The sequence below is a fragment of the Solanum lycopersicum genome, chromosome 12, assembly GCF_036512215.1.
Source record: "Solanum lycopersicum chromosome 12, SLM_r2.1".
Taxonomy (NCBI): Eukaryota; Viridiplantae; Streptophyta; class Magnoliopsida; order Solanales; family Solanaceae; genus Solanum; species Solanum lycopersicum.
The window spans coordinates 65,744,825-65,763,007 of record NC_090811.1 but is presented as its reverse complement, the minus strand read 5'-3'; the positions used below and the strand labels follow the sequence as shown (position 1 = coordinate 65,763,007).

The 18,183-nt window shown below is 31.3% G+C and overlaps 1 protein-coding gene across 2 annotated transcripts; it reads right to left on the bottom strand.

Moving 5' to 3' along the window:
• Positions 1-772: 772 nt before the first annotated feature.
• Positions 773-12,521, bottom strand: LOC101251455 (MADS-box transcription factor 23-like). 2 transcript variants are annotated; one of them, XM_004252677.5, is made up of 9 exons: positions 12,410-12,521; positions 11,657-11,871; positions 5,650-5,731; positions 2,197-2,258; positions 1,650-1,749; positions 1,537-1,578; positions 1,370-1,453; positions 1,088-1,239; positions 773-1,000 (listed from the first exon to the last, which is right to left on the bottom strand). In XM_004252677.5, the coding sequence occupies exons 2-9, from the start codon at positions 11,836-11,838 to the stop codon at positions 985-987; spliced, it is 720 nt and encodes a 239-aa protein (XP_004252725.1). In that variant the 5' UTR covers positions 11,839-11,871; positions 12,410-12,521; the 3' UTR covers positions 773-984. The 2 variants fall into 2 exon arrangements, with proteins under 2 accessions (XP_004252725.1, XP_010314595.1); XM_010316293.4 differs by having other exon boundaries at positions 1,558-1,578.
• Positions 12,522-18,183: the final 5,662 nt, after the last annotated feature.

The following is an 18,183-nucleotide window of genomic DNA, read 5'->3' as shown; positions in this document are numbered from 1 at the left end:
GCGAACTTAAAAATAGTAACAAGTCACACAAACTCAGTCTATCGACACTTTGATTTTGAGAGAAAATATATATATTCAGAGAAGGAAAAAAAATTCGGTATTTGAAAAACAAAAAAATGACTTCCTTTTATAACCATTTTCAACAAGAAACATGTCTGTTTTGAGAAATCTGTTCAGACCCGTTTTATCCAGAAAGTTGCGTCTTTTGGGAAAAATAACAACTTTTCAAAAAATGTGTATGTTGGGAAAGTAACGACTTATTGGAACGTTACCGTTATACGCGAATTAATTATGTTAATTAACTAACGTCCTAAATTAATTTATAAGAGATAAGATTAACAGGATTTATTTGATTAACAAAAATTGATTAAATAAATTTTGTCCAAAAAATTTATCAATCAAATCATTTGCCAAATCCAAGCGACAACGACGGAGCAAGAGGACACCTTCTTCTTAGCTCTTTAAGAAGTAAAGGAAGTGTTTCCTTATACAAGGACAACAATTTCCCTTTCTTTTGCCGATGTAGGAGAAATGACTTTTCATTTGCACATTGCAAATGACTTTTCATTTTCCCTCCAAATTGGTTCCCTCACTTTTCCATATTCTCTCTTCTTTTCCCATTCACACTTTGCTAAACCCAACAATTGTGGATCAGTTTCATTAATAGTTGAAGTTAAATTAAATTTTAGATCAACTCAACAGGTTCTAGACTAGTTTTAACAGTGTTGTCAAAAGCAAAAAGCACAAAAAAACACTTAAGGTCCGATGGGGGTTTAAGTGCAAGCTCTAATGAAAAATTAAATACGAAGGGAGAAACTAATACAAATATAGATGTTAAGTGCAAGACTAATAATTATAGACATGAATGACAAATATATGGACAAAATAGTGTTTCCCCTTCAGAAGAAGCTCATTGACAAAGAAAAGTATGTTTTAGAACATTGATGACAACACTAATAGCGCACATTACGTGCATCTTCTCCACTAATGCAGTGACAGCCTGAAGTATTTCAGTATGACAAGAGTCAAGAATCCCGATCATTGGAGTTTATATGTTGCTTTCAAATTATATGCACGCGAAAATTACCTCAATTTTGTAGTTCCTGGCATTTCATAGTGTTGTAGTTGTGGTTGGCTTAACTGGAGATGAAGAGGTGCGAGAGGGTCCTCTTTGACGCTTAGACTGCTTGAACTCGTGGCCATTTTGCTCACTACATTTGAATCTCTATTTCCATAAACCTGATTTTCGAACAGGACATGTAGAATATTTTTTGAAGCAGAAAGACTGAGGTTTTTGTTTTGATTTTTAAGAAGGAAATTATTAACTACTAGCATAGGCGAAATCTTTTCTAGTGAAATATACCAATACCTTCTTATACAATTCCATATTTTCTCGACGAACAATGTCTAGTTTTTTATGAAGTTCCTTGTTTTCTTGATGGCTGAAATTTCTCTGCAAAGAAACAGATGAAGTTGGCTTGTTAACTTATTTTTTTAGGATAAATGACAACAAGTGTGTCGCAGTTAGGGGTTGACCTTTCGGTTTAGTTCTTGTACCTCGTTAATCAGAATTTGGTCCTACAGAAATCAGAGGTTGTCAGTGCTATTTATACAAATAATTTAGCATATTTGGAGGTGAAAGCTCATACCTTTTTCGCACGGACACCACGCAGACTTGTTTCAAGTTGCTTTTCCAAGTTCTGTAAATCTTTGACATTCAGTCCTGATAGTTCTTCACCCATCATTTTTCTGCCAGAGAAGCAATGTTTTAAGCCAATTTAGGCCTTTAATATAAATCCACTGGTAAAATGACTATGACTGCAAGCATATGTTTTGCCTCTAAAAGTAACTAAAACGACTTAGGAAAAAAAAACGGATCCATAAACATCAAATCCTAGCCTCCACCTTTGTTGTTAGTCATATTGCATCAAAGATATTGTTATCTTCTTCTGAATATAACAACTCCATTTTAGAATATCACTCGTATACTTGCATGTTATGAGAGTCTCCATGATCATAGCAGAGACCCAAGTCACTTTCTTGTCGTGCTGTCTATTCTGGGCACGTATGATGCCAGAAAATTTTTAGCCATTTTTCAATATTCTGTCTGTTGCCTTTGGTTTTAGTCCTATTGGTAGTTTAATGTCATTCACTCAGAACTTGAATAATTATGCTAGTTGGGGTGAAAGAGCTTACCGATGATTCCTTTGCAAGTTCTCTAGTTGTTGCCTCAGCAGTGCAGCTTCCCTTTGCCAAAACTGCGACAAGAAGATATTCCAGTAGCTTGGATTTATCAATAAAAGAGAAATCAATAGAATGAGCCTTTCAGAAATGGCTTGATAAGATCGTTTCACATATCAAAAACCATAACAAGCCTTTCAATAATGGTTTGAAGACAATAATGAACTACTGTTGCTTTCTAGAATTAGCATCGATTAACCAAAACAGAAACATACTATTTCAAAAGCAAACCATAATTAACCTTTCAATATGTGTTGAAGAAAATAATGAGCTACTGTTGCTTTACCATCATGTTTGAATTTTGTATGACAATTTACACTATTGGTTCCTCATCTAATACTTCCATTCACCTCGTGTAATACAACTTAAGATTCCAACCTCATCTGGTGGTGCAAGATAGAACCCCTGGTGGCTTGGAATGGATGACTGTAACTTTCACTGCACCGAGACAGCATGACAAATTAAAGGCCTCTTACAGAAACTTTTTGGTTTGGTAAATTAGTGTTCATTATTTAGTTTATAAAATTCCGTATATTAGCTTAAGATTGAGGTTGATATGTAGTTCTTTAATGTTGTATTGAAGACAACATTGACAAACCTTTTCCCTCTCTAGTGAGTTAATATTCTCAATGTATGAATTCCAAGTAATATGTGCATAGTTCTTACTGTCAACATTTATTATGCATGAAGATGTTCAGTTTGAGAAAAGGGGAGTCTTTCAGTTTATGTTTTTGCCTGTGCTAGCTCCTACATCACCATTATCCCTGTCTCTAAATGCTGGCACTTCTACTCATTAGTTTATTGGCATTTGGGTATAAGACATAGGATTGGCATGCATCCGGGTGTGTATCGTGAGAGCTTGGATTTCCTTCAACTAATCATTTTTGCATTTGCAGAAGTTATTGCATCTTCAGTGAGTTGAAAATAATTGGCAATCGAGTAAAATGACGGTACGACATATTTTGGGAATACGGTCTAGAGGATTTTATCTCTTGAGTTCAGATATAGCTCTAGACGACAAGTCAAGTGTGACCATCTTCACAAAAAAAGAGTCTAGCTGTGCAATTTGTATTTCTCGAAGGTAACATTGGCAGGGGCTTAATTTTCCTGCATATCAAGAAAATGTGTAGCACATTGTTTTTATATTGCAGAAGACCTAACTGCATTCTCGTACCCATGGTGTTGGCTTAAGCTGAATCACTTAGATTCCTGTAATATAGCAAACCTTTCTGCTTTTCTTGAACAGGAAATTATGACTTGGAACCCCAATTAGAACTTATTCCTTAGTTCCAACGAGATGCCCATACTCGAAACTGTTTACTGTTATAACTTATAAGTATATTTGGTATATATTCTACGAGCAGTAGATGCCATATGATGGTGGCATTAACATCTCAGCACAAATCTCAGATATGTGATAAATCATGTCAGCACTGAGCAGTCATATTTGGGTTAAAAGACACCTGATTAAGAGGGTTCAAGAGCTGCTTCTGTGATCCATCTATACCAGAAAATACAGACCAACCATTTCCATTTCCATTTCCATGCTCTAACTGAACTACTAAGGCACTCGGCCAGATATGCAACTTCTGAAAGTGTGAAGGTCCAAAGTTTCTATTCTTTTCCCTCTAATCACATAATCTTCACCTATGTTCTGACCTGCACCACTGAATACTGCTCGGTAAAGCAAAACAAACTATTTTTTAAGGAAGTTTTTATCCCTTTGCTTCTTCTCATAATCTAAAGAACAGATCTTCTGACCCTGAAACAATTGCAAAGAAGGATTTAGAATCTCGAAATAGCAGAGATGATATGACTAGGCTAAGATTGTCTGTAGTCTTGTAAAGCTGGATACTGTTGTTTGAATCAAAGACCTTCAACCAGTGTATCCCAATTCCCAGAATGTCATTATGGTATTGGAAGAGTGGCCAAATTTGTAACAGCTCCATGTTATTGTCATCTTGGTATAAAGTTTAGTTACACCGTTAAGGATATTGAGTGGACCTAATGGTCATAATCCGGTTATTGTCATCCTGACTTTTTTACTTACCAGTTCATAGATGTTACAAGTCTTTTTCGGATGTGGTTTTTGGAAGTTGTTTCAGGTCCCATGACGAAATAAAGTGGACTTGATAAAGTAAACCTGTAAAAATTTCTTCCCTGGTGAGCCATTAAGATGAAACAATTTTTCAGAGACTTTGATTGTGTTATTAAAAAATCTTCCCTCTTGGCCCACCATCTTTGTAGCTGTCAACTCCGAATACATTTTTACTTTGCTGTATCTTAACTAGCAAGTTCTTTTTTTTCCTAGTTATTCTTGGCCACAAAGCTAACCCTTTGTTAGTTGTATTGGCCTTCATCATAGGTTCCATCATTAGATGATTCCTCCTTTTCTCCATAATTGAAGGATCAAATGGGGATGGTATAACAGATATCTGCTAATGAGAATTTCCATTCTCTCCGCCCACTTTGTTTGTGGATCAACTGTTGACATATCCTTTCATGCATGCGCATGTTCTTGTCATCATATATTAAAAAACCATAATCCAACAACCCTGGGCCAAGTTCATGGAATTGATCTGGTTCACAGGTACAACTAAGAGTAGTAGAATTGGAATATCATGCAACTTCTGGCATCCGATTTCCGTGGAATTGGGATCCAAGTTCATGGAATCGATTAATTTTGCAAGTATAGGTTGTCCTCAAGAATTATTGTATCATACTACTAGTCTGCTGGCAGCTTTACTACTGTCTAGAGATTCTAGGACTTACTGTCCTCCTGACTTCACGACCTACGTGTTTGCTTGTGCTGGTTACTAACAGTTCTGAGCATCTTAATTAGATGCTATAAATGTAGAAAAAAATCCGGATGTAGGTATACAAAATAAAGTTGGCACAAACAAGCAAAAGGCTTATATAGTAAAGACACCAATAAGATGTATGCATGGTAATAGTGTACAAAACAAACAAGAAGACTACAAATGCATGAAAGAATGTGCTGTGAAGTCCTGATTCTTTTACGCCGTCAAAAATTTAGCTTGATACAAGTATAACGTGTTGTAAGGTCCTATACTCATTCTCTGCAAGTCGTCGGCTAGTGTTGTGTTCTCTTGGGAAGTCAAATAATCTAAAAGATATGAAGTATTTTGGAGTCTTGGAGAAAATTAACAATTGCAGAGTCCTATTCTTCAGCATTACAGTCTGTCCGTAGTTTCCCCTAGCAAATCAAATTATGATTCTGGTTTTTCTTTTGAGCTCGTGTCCGTTCTTCCAGTTTTAACATTAAAGAAAATTCCTTTTGGTACTTCATAAACTATATACAATTCAGGGGAGAAAGTAAGTATCCAAGAAACTATAGTGCATTTTCTCCTTTGACTAGGTGACCGTAAATTAGCTAGCAAAACTAACCTTGACCTCAGAACTTGGATCTCCCAATTTATAAGTGTTGTCCTCCTTTGCTTTGTTGTATCTTTCAATCACTGATTTCATGCTGTCAAAATAGTAAAACTGTTCAGATTTTTCTAATGTACATACTGAAAGGTAGTCATTTGCATTGACCATCGCAGTGTCATAAAGTTGTTATAAACGAGCAGTAGTTCATAATGTTGAGAAATCTCAAGGTTATGGTTGAATATTTGGTTGTATAAGTACTTCTAGCAATACTTTTTTGCAGAGAACCTATGTTTATTGTCAGCCTTGCACCTTTCTCGAGGGCTAAATGGCAAGACAAACGCTGCACCATTGTCGAAGGAGAAACCCTAACCAAGAAGCAAGTATGTGATCCAGTGTCATCAGCGGACATGAATAAAGCATAAATGTAGTGTAAAAACACAGAACAACATACAACTCTAGAAATGTAAAATGTGTAATCAGCATGTATAGTATTTGCACTGCATTGTATACGCGTGTAATAGAAATACACAAGTTCAGCCTATTGCACTGCATTGTATCAGAACCATCATGGATCAAGATTCTCAAATCTTTTCTAGTTGCTTTTCAGATAAGAGTTCGGGTTCCTTGGATCACCTCCAAAGAGTGACCACTTAGCATCACCGCCACCATAGGAAGGAGTTGAGTGTGCAACAAGTGACCTTCATGCGGACACCTGCCTCAAACATGTTCTATCCTACTTGACATAATACAGGTAAGACACGAATTGCCACATAAGACGCATGTATTTATTTGTTCAATTTTTTATGCAAGTTGAATGCCTACTTGTTCGGAGAGCGTAGATGTCCGTTGAGACCAGTTAAAAGGACATCTTATGTATTATGTGTTATTAAATCTTGGCCAGGTTTGCTGTTTTTGGTGTTACCTTGCACATTCTGGCCCATTAGTGGTGGTGCTTTGATCAACATGCCAAGTTGTTGAGTAGGAGTGACTTGAACCAGCTTTGATTAATCTCTTTGGTCATGTCTGGTTTAGAACTCAGTTGTTGTTGTATCTGTTTGGGTCTTAATAGTGTGTTCAGGAGCTGCCTAAAAGAGTGAAATTGAACTTGAATCTATGTTGGGCTTCCAAACATTTAGGGGTTGTTTGTTTGGGAATAAGTTATTCTAGGATAAAAGTTATCTGATTATGTATATAGGATATTTTATCACATCACACTACGATATAAATGGTGGGGGAAAAATAATCCAATGTCTACTTAAGATCTCCGATCAAGAGCGGCTCAAGCGTATTAGTGGCCTAAAGCAAAAATCAAACAAGGACTCAAATTTAAATTGTTAATAACTTTTATATAATTTATTTCTTCTAGTTTTCATATGATAATTTAACCATTCTTATTTTAAATTATTTTTATTGAATATTGTACTCCAAATATATCAAATTTCTTCTAATAATATCTTCATTTTTCACGAAATTTTACTTTTTCTACAAATAGTATTCAATATTTGTTAAAAAATAATAACTTATAACCTATTATTATAAATAAAAAAAATGAGGCCTCTTAAATTTTAGGAGCCTAAGACACATGTCTTTTTTTTAACACCGTCGAGTCACCTCTGCCTTCAAGTCTCCAACCAAACACATAGAAGATAAAGTAACACTGCATATTATCCCTGAATTATTATTCCTTATATTTCACATCAAACGTCTCCTAAAAGATTTCTTTATACATTGTGCTTGCCAACTCACAACTACTCTATCTGGTCCTAAATAAGTGATGTTTTAATCTTTTAGTTTTATTCCTAAATAAGTTATTTATTTATTTATTTTTGTTATTATTCCTCAATAAGTTACATTATCAAAAAGGATAAATGATATTCTTCCAATTATTCCATAATTTAAATAAAGGTTTTACATCTACTAAAGAGCTATTATCTTCGAAAATATCGTACTAGGATGGGAAAATATTTAGAGCATTATTTATATGTTCTGTGTTATATAGATTAAACAAATAAAATTGAAATTTCTTTTTACAAAATTCCAAGAAAAATCTGAGATTATTTGACTAGCTAAAGTTATTTTATCTGTGTTTGTAATAGTATATCCTTTAAATTGTAATAAAATAACTTGATTACTTTTGTTTAAGGAGTTGAAAGTGATTTAATAATTTATTTTATTTGAATGTGAATGATTTTTGTTTAAATCATGCTAGAGTATAAACAAGTGTGTATTATTTGTTGAAAGTTTATAAACAGATGTAAATTTAAAATGGATAAATATTTGTCCTTTTATTTCGAATATTTTAACTGTGATTTGATATAAATGCTTACTAATCTATATTTAATGCCTAATGCATTAAATATTTTTTAAACTAGTTTCACCTTGAGTTTGAGAGAAAAAAATTTATAACAAGAAAATTATCCTTTGGATGTGCTATAAAATCTTTACTCTAATACACCATTAACATTTTAAGCAGAAGATTATAGAGTAAAATCCTTCTAAATTAATATTATCGGAATTATAAAATATTATTATTTTACAGGATTATTATTTGATCAATAAAGTAATATTTTTAAAAAATGTTTTCGAGATTCAATAAAGATTAATTTTGATTACATCAAAATCATCATATCTTACTAATTTATGTATCATATTTATTGAATTAATATAAAAAATAAATTCATCATACATAAAATACAATGTATGATATATATTCATATATTGTAATTTTTTTATCAAATGATTCTTTGTTTATCCATTGTAATTAATAAATCTTTGTGATGTACCTTATTTCTTAATAATTAAATATTATTTATTGTACTTTTACTAAAAACATTCAATGTATGATAGTGAGAGAATAAACTATATAAGTAACATAAGAAACTTTTTCAAATCGTATAAGTAATGACTTTTCATTTTAAAAGATGTCACAAAATCAACAATAATAAATCAAATAACGTAAAACATTATATAAGTATAATGAGACCATTTCACCTACACTCAAAAGTATTTGCAGTTATAGCTTGATGAAAATTTTCATTTAAAAGTTAAGGTACATTTTAAGCACATTCAAACAGTCATTTGAATATATTTAGACTAACTTACTAAAAGGAAATGATATCAAGTGGTACAAACTAACAAAATTTTCAAACATGAAAAAGGTTGTTTAAGAGTAGTTTCTCTAATATTAAGATCATGTGAATATAATTGAAGAGTTAATTTTAGAGAAAACGAGATATATAATGAAATTTGTATATTCTCAACAACATTTTTAAGCACAACTTTTCTCATGATTCTATTAAGAAATCAAGCTAACACATGGTATCAAGTCATTTCGGAGAATGGTTCAATTGATATACAAGTCATGAACATAAAATTGGAGTCTGTGAGGGAAAAATTTACTAGTTCCATATCTAAAAGGTGATTTTCATATGAATGAAGTTGATTTGTTCTACAGGTTACAAACAAATCATTCTTTTGTTACTAATTTGAAAAAATAAAATAGGACAAAAAAAGATTCACGATTGTTATTTGTTGCAATGAAGATAAATTTGGAGAAAAAAACTTATATAGATTACTGAAAATTATATGAAATCATGGTGCTTTAAGAATGTTAATATGAATTGTCATTATCGTGCAAACAAAAGGTGTAGATGACAAATGCATTTTAAAAATACATTCATTGATTTGAACGTAGACAAGTTTTACTTGTAGTAGATGATAGCCCACCACATCCAAGAAATATTAAAGAACTACAAAATATTGCAATTGTTTTTCTTGCCACCCAACATGACTTTAAAAATTCAATCGGTCTTAGGATCAATTTGTTCCAATATCATATGATAAACTCAGTTACAATAATATATTATGAAAACTTATTATTTCAATTTTAAAAGAACGTTCAATCTTTGAGGTTATGTTGGGTGGTAAGAAAAGCAATTCAACATTTGGTAGTCAATCGGTATCTTTTAAATGTACTGAACAATTATTTACCACAAGCAAAATTCGTCTACCATGTATTTTGTGGTCAAATCAATAAATATATTCATCAAAAACACACTTATCATCTATGTTCTTTTATTTGCATGATAGTGATAATTCAAGTTGTTCATGTTGCTTTGTTATTTTTCAATAATCCATATAGACATTTTTATCATATTTATCTTCATTGCAACAAAGCGATTCGAAATCACATAGACACATTTATACTATTTTAAGGTCCTATTACCTCCTAAACTTAATTTTAAAAGTAATTTTCTATCTCTTTTAGGCCTACGTGGCACTAATTTGAAGAAAAAAAGTCAACCAGCGTTTGACCCACAAGATAGTATTACGTAGATCGAAAAAGGATAGAAAATTATTAATAAAATAAGTTCAACGGTAATAAAACTTTAGTATAGTATAATTTTATTTTATTGATCCCAATTCCATCTCCATATCATGTTATATCAATTGAACCTCTCTTTTTGGAATGACAGAAATGAATGGATACCATGTCTTACCTTGAATTTTTCAAGATAGCCTGAGAAAAGTTGTGTTCAAGATCTTGTTAAGAATACAAAAAATTCATTGTATCTCTTACTTTCTCCTAAATTCTCTCCAATTATTTTCACACAGTCTTAGTGTTGGAGAAATTTCTCATAAACAACTTCCTCCATGTCTAAAAAGTTTGTTGACTTGTGTTGCTTGATATTCCTTTCTATTTTTAAGTTAGCCAAAAGATATTCAGTTAGTCATTTTGAGTGTGTTCTAAATTGTACCTTGACTAACTTAATTTCACATGAAAATTTTCATCAAGCCACGATTGCAATCTTTTTAACTACACGTGGAATGATCTCTTTTATACTCACATAATGCTTTACATATTTGATATGTCATTGTTGATTTTGTGACACCTTTTAGAAGAAAAGCCATTGTTGGGAATGATTTGGGGAAATTTTCTCTGTTACTTATATAATTTATTCTTTCACCATCATACATCGAATGTTTTTAGTAAAAATTCAATGAATAATATTTAATTATTATGATGAAAAATGGATATTACAATGATTTATTAATTAGAATGAATAAACAATTAATATCACAATAGATCATTTTTGATAAAAAAAAAATTACAATGAATCATACATTATACTTTATGTATAATGAATTTATTTTTTATATATTAATTCAATAAATATGATACATAAATTAGTAAGATACAATGATTTTGATGTCTTCAAAATTTAACTTCATTAAATCTTGTAAAACATACTTTATAGTAATAAATATTAATTTATCGTTTAAATAATACACCTATAAAATAATAATATTTAGCGATTCCGACAATATTAATTAGAAAGTTCTAATGTATTATATCAAAAGAGCATATATGATTTTGTCTTTACCCATTATATAACAGCTATAAGTCTTAATCCAAAATACTACTTTTAGCATATTAAAGCTACACATAACTAGTAAATAGAAAACTTTGTAGTAAAATTAAACATATTCTTTTAAATGAACCTATTTGGATCATAAAATCTCGAGCTAATAATCTTCATCCTAGTAATTTCAATTAATTGAGAACTTCAATAATAAACAAACACATTACATTAAACTGAATATTAGTGCCAAATAAAATTACTTCAAAATAGAAGAAGATACAAATTGTCTTCTTTCAATCCAAACACATCAACTCTTAATAAAGTGTTTCAATTAGACATTTTCGATTCAAACTATGATTTATTTTTTTTCTGGTTTGTGCTCACTCATTTATCTACGATGTAGTTAAGTTAACAACATAAAATATCTCTATCTCCTTTAATTATACGCTTGCGCCTCAATACGCCTTAAAACCTCAAGCATTTTTTACTTGAAGTTAATGTGTACGGTTAAAAAAGATGATACATTTCATGTAGTTAACTTCACTAACTAATAGACGAATGAAAACACACGCAAAAAGTTTTTTTCCAGAAAATTAAATATAAATTGCAGTTCAAGCATCTGACAGGCAAAAAAAGTGTGAGAAATAGGGGGGGAAAACCTGGTGTTTGCATAGTCATAGAGCTTGCTAGTACTGGAGAAGATGATGACTCCAACCTCCGCATCACACAAAATCGCTAACTCCTTCGCCTTCTTCAACAATCCATTCCTCCTCTTCGAAAACGTCACTTGTCTGCTCGTTGAATTATCGATCCTCCTTATCAATATCTTTCCTCTCCCCATCGAACTCAATCTCTATCTCTCTTCTTTCTCTCTCTACACGTATATATTTATACACAAGCACAATCAGAAATACACTTAAATGTGTGAATCGAGATTTATCCGTTAAAATTCACTCTAGAACTTAAATCCTGAACCTATAAAATTAAAATCCTAGATCCGCGCATCTGTAGAGGAAAATGCCAGAAACTGATACTTTATACTTGATTTTATCCTAAAATCACAAAACAGTAGAAAATACTATTGTATTCTGATTCAAAAAATTTGAAATAGAGCTATAATGTACGAATTTAGGAGAGAAATCAATTAGCGTTTTGGAAATGAAGTTGATTTTGCAAATCTACGTGTGTTGTGAGTTCATGTAAACCGATAACTTTTAGCTTGAATCCATTAAAACTCACTGAAATTGCTGAAACTATTGAACTCAAAATTCAAACAACGACATGAGCTCATTGGTTAGTCGATAAGCTTAAAATCCTAGATCCGTCTCGAAAAATAGTCAGAAACAGATACTATTTGAAAAACGGAGAAATTTACAGTTAATATTCCGAAGAAAATGAAGACGAAAACTTACAGAAGACAAAAATGAGAGCTGCGGTTTCGTCGTTTCGGGTCAATCTTTCTTCTGATTGAGGAAAAAAAAAGTGTGTGTAAAAGGGAAGAAGAGAAAACCGCTGATGGTTTTATATTGTGCAATGAAATGCCACGTGTACCAATGAAATGCTTGATTTCGTTAATTTGTTATAAAAAGTGCCGACGTCAATAGATCGCTGACGCGTGGTGTGGTATGTAGCATTTTTTATTGTGCAATAAAATGCCTTGTACTATGTACGAACTAAATAAAAGAAAAAAGCGTAATAATCAATAATTTAAAATATTTAAAAGATATAGAAAATGATTAAAAATAAATCTGTTAAAATTTCAAAATTTAAAAAGTATCATGTAAAAAGAAATGAAGAGAATAACAATTCCCCTTTTTATGTGAGATTCTAGTTGACGAATTACCCCTCTTTGGTGGGTTGATTGATTCGTTTGATACACAAGATAAAGTAAGAATATTTCATTGTTATTTGTCAAGATAATATTTGATTTCATTTTCCTTTTCACGTAAAATATAACATATTTAATAAAATGTTTGGTGGCCAATTTTTCTTTTTCACCACTTGTTATATGTATCAGAAATCTTAGAGAAAATATCTTTTTCACGAACGTTTATGTAGAATTGATCAAAAATTTGAGTCGTTTCAGATTGTCTGGATATTTCACCTGGTATAAATATATATTATCTTGAAGATTCAATAAGTTCTTCTAGTATAAAATTAGGAAGATATTAACCAATAGAAATATCAGAAATCTTATAGAAAATACCTTTTTCATGAACGTTTATGTAGAATTGATCAAAACTTGAATTGTTTCAAATTCTGTGGATATTTCACCTGATATAAATATATGTATCTCGAAGATTCAACAAGTTCTTCTAGTATAAAATTAGGAAGATGTTCACCGATAAAAAATGGGAGGATAAATTTATGTGTATATGTATCTTCACACCTTCATAGAAAAGGGATCAAGAGTGATTTAAGTATTAAAAGGTGAAATATTGTACCTCATGAAAATCTTTCAAGGCTATTCAATGTATAATGAATGGTCTGTTATAATAGCAGATAATAAAAACGATATTTGAAATTACTTAAAGGATAATTATAATGACAGTTGGTATAATCACTAATGTCAACATAATATTTTATGGAAAAGAAATATTTTGGACATAAAATAATATTCCGAGTGTAAACACAAAATAAAATAATTCCTTTTGGAGATAGATGCTTTCTTAATACATCTTTTTTTTGGACCCATTTAATCATAAAAATTATTCACTTTTTTAAAAAATTGACATCTAATCATTAAAAAAAGAATTAAATCCAGCTTAATGTTGTTATTTTAAATGTGGCAACTCCTTCGACATTTAACAATTTATATTTATGAAATGTAATGGGAAAAAAGTCTGAAAAATATTCAATTTTGATTGAAATTGTTGTGACGATATCAAATCTTATGGAGAATTGTTTATCACTATACTATTTAATCGGGTATTTTATATGTGCCACGTGGACACGTTGCTATTCATAATTATGTAATATTTTTATGTCCACGTGGAACATATATATCTTTAAAATACACTATTAAATAGTGTAAAATTTGATATCATTACAACAATTTCGATTAAAATTCAGATATATTTCACACATTTTTCTTAAATATAATTTACTTTATGGAGAATGGGTATAAAAGTAAACATTGAATATCCCTCCACCAACCAGTACAACTGTACAATAATCATATAGTATAAATTATAAAGTATGATCCACATGCCAATAGGACACAAAAATAATGGCTTCTATATTTTCGGATTTTAAGGTTACCACAAAAAGGAAGTCGTGCACCGTCCCTTTTAAAAGTTCTAATTTTTATGACAAATTGTCTTTTTTTTTTATTTGTTCTCTTTGTCTACCCAATTTTCATTCTTTTCTTATTTTTTATTTTTCTCCAAATAAGAGTGGAAATAAAGAAAGAAATATCCACTTATTATCCAAATATGGCTAGTGCTCTTTGTTTCCTTTGTTTATATGGTCTTATTGCTTAGTGGTCTGGTATGCTGTTGAACAGATTGCTTTTAAAAATTATTTTATTTTTCAAGTGTATTGTAATATTAGAGAACAATATAAGTAGAGTCATCAAAATGGGCTTAGCCCATGAAACTGACCTAACATGTTATTATGAATTAGAGTTTATAAGGCCGACCATTATAAATTTTTGGCCTTTGAGGCTTGGTCAGAGTCGATCAAAACTATTGATTTGATGATAATTTATATAAAAAAAATTCACTAAAGTATGAGCTAATTATTTAGTGCGTCCAGATGCATGTATATCGGAATATGTAAACTCAAAATTATGTTTAATTTGTTCTAAATACACTCTATTCAAGTAGATTTCAATATATGTACGATACATAGACAAATCATGCGGCCTCACCTCCATCCATCTCGATTGCCACTCTCTTATCTCGTTTGTGTATCTGGGATACATTACACCAGCTACATGTATATCGCGTATGATCACACTAGATTCTTTTCTAATAATATTGAAATACTACTATTGTTTGTCATATTTGATTTAAAAATCTACTCATTTTTTTTTGGTGTTATAGAATTTTAGGTTTGAAAAAAGAGGGTTAGCCCACTCCAACCCGCAATCCTTCTAAGCTTGGGTTGGGTTGAGCATTTTCAAGTCATACCGAATGAAGAATCGAGCCGCCTTAACCCATCAAATTTCTTGACTCGCAAGGCTTGGGACAATAGGGCTAGGCTGACCCTTTTTTGGTAACTCTAAATGTAAGAGAATGCTTGTGCATGTACATAATTTTTTAGGTAATTGAGATTTTTTCTTTTCCATCAGAAATCTCTATCTAATCTAGTTTTTGAGTTCATACATGATTAATTAAGTGTGTGATGTTTTACATGAACTATCACCAAATATTTATCAAATCACATCTTAATTATTGGTTATTTACTTTTTCTACTTGATAACGATAATATTAATCCAGGTAGAAAATGTAAACAATTGATATTTAAAGTGTACTTCGATTTATAGTTGATCATAATTTAGGTACAAAACTCACACATATAAAATTCAAACAAGTAGAATACTTGAGTGTTTTTTTTTTTTTTGTTTTTAGTATAATGAAATGACTTACTCTCTTTGACTCATTTATATGATTTACTTTTCTTTCTATAGATTTTACCTCAATGAAATAATTTATAGTCACATACACATCTATTGTGTATTTTATCCCTATAAACTTTAAAACTCTTCTTTCTTTCTATATTATGTATCAAATCGAACTACGAAACTAGAGTGTATTTAGACAAATGTTTAGTTGGATGAGCCAAGCCCACGTGAACAAGATTTAGGGTGTGTTTGGTATGAAGGAAAACATTTTTCTGAAATTTTTTTCCAATTTTCTCATGTTTGGTTGGGACAAAAATCTTGGAAAATGTTTTTCAAATTAACTCATTTTCCTCAAAATTAAGGAAAATGACTTCCCTTCAAAAATTAAGGAAAACATTTTCCAAAACTCTCCTCCAACTTCAAATTATATTTTGTTTTTGGAAAAAATATCAATTTTTAGAAAATATTTTCAATTTTCAAAATTTTAGTTTTCACCCAATCCCTGACCCCCCCCCCCCACCCATCCACCACCGGCCAACCCCCCATCCCACCCCCTCCCAAAAAAAAATTGAGTTCGATTTTAAAAATATTTTTATTTAAAACTCCTACCTCCCTCCCCCGGCAGCCTCACCCCCCCCCCCCCTCCCAACCCAAAAAAAATTAATTTTATTTTTAAAAAATATTTTCAACTTCAAAATTTTATTTTCTCACCTGCCCCTGCCCCTGCCCCCAACCCCCAACCCCCCAAAAATTAATTTTGTTTTTAAAAAATTATTTTCAACTTCAAATTTATATTTTTTCACCTACCCCTGCCCCCCTACCTCCATACACCCACACCCTCCCAAACCCACCCACCTACCCAAAAAAAAGTTGTTTCAAGAAAATATTTTCAATTTCATAAATTATATTCTACTCTAGTAAAAATAAAAGATATTTCTCAAAAAACACTTTCATTCATAAATCAAATGCTAAAAAATATTTTCAAAAATATTTTCTGTTCATCAATTTAACATAAAAAAATTCAAAATCTATTTATTTTTCGAGAAAACATTTTCCAAACACACCCTTAGAGGACCAATAAGATCCCTGCCTCGTTAAAATGAAACAGAATTTAGTGTAAGGTCAGTTGATTATGGTAACTAGGGTTTTGCATTTCCAACTAAAAAGGGAGGACAAGTGTCAATCATCAGCAGAGTCAAATATAGACACACACCAAAAACCAAGAAAGTTATTTCTACTTTCTATAATACCTTCGTAGATTCCACGTTATAATGAATTATTATTAATCTGCTTGAGAATTGGAGAATGAACTTTAAAAAAAAAAACCACCTTTAGCAAGTTGCACAATTGATGATTATGTTAGCATTAAGAGATCGTTTGGTTAGTGGTCGAGTCAGAATTTTTGATAAGAAATTTAAAATTTGAAGAAATAGATATATAAAATCGAAGGAGGTTCGACATATATTATATATATTTAAAAAGTTATTTTTAATTATGTAAAAATAATATAATTTTTCATGAAGGAATTTGGATGAAACTCCAAAAGATATGATGGCTCTGCCATTGTGTTTGATGGTGGGTTGGAGTTATGCAGATATTACTAATGTGAAGATTAATTATGATCGAATCTACAGATTATTTTATGCAAGATTTAATTATTCATGTTATTCTACATAAATTATGCATAATAAGCCAAAATACTCAGTAAGATGATTTGAAATGTAAAGAAGTAAGACATGGAGAAGCAGAATGAGGTTCAACATGTTATGTACATATACATAATAACTAATTTTAATCATGTATATATAGTGTAACTTTCTATCACAAGGGTTCAGATGCATCCCATCAATCCTTTCTAGGTTTGCCCTTAGTTATGGTTTTTTTTTCGTCCGGTGTTTGAAGTCCATAATGGAGCTCCCACTAAATTTGGTTCGCACACTGTAGGACCCATTCGGGGGTGGAGTGTTGGGTATGTAGCAAGAATTGATGGGAAATAGAGGGAAGGAGAGGAATTTGAAAGGTTTAGAACTTAAAAGGTTGGGAACTTGAAAAGTCCTCTAATGCTTTATTGAAAAAGGCAATAGTCCCTCATCGGTAATGGAAAGGAAAATAGGAGAGTTTAAATTAATAAACACTCCTATTAATTGTTAAAAGGGTTGGAAAGAGGGACCCCCTCGCGTCGTCGTCGCTCGCTTCGGCTTGGGCTTGGCAAATGATAAATTAGTTGATAACAGAATTTAACCTTCAACTTTTTAGTTAACCCGACCCACTCGGATTTGAAAGTTTGCAACCTAAAGTTTGCAACCTTTCATTAATGGTCATGTTAATTCTGAAAGGGTTGCAACCTTTCAGAATATATTCTTCTTGCCTATAAATACCATTCAGTCTTCAGAATATTTCCAACGAATTTTTTCTGATCTTCCTTCTTCTTAAAAACATATATTTCTTCGTGTACTTTCCTTATATTCCAAATCAAACCTCGGATACTAGAGGGGAATAATTTCCTTAAGGACACTGTGAATTCAGTGGACTTGATTTTCTTCCTAAATTTTCAATAAGAATATTCCAGATTCTGGTACGTTTTTACAGATTAAATTATTTTTTACAAATAAATTTCTG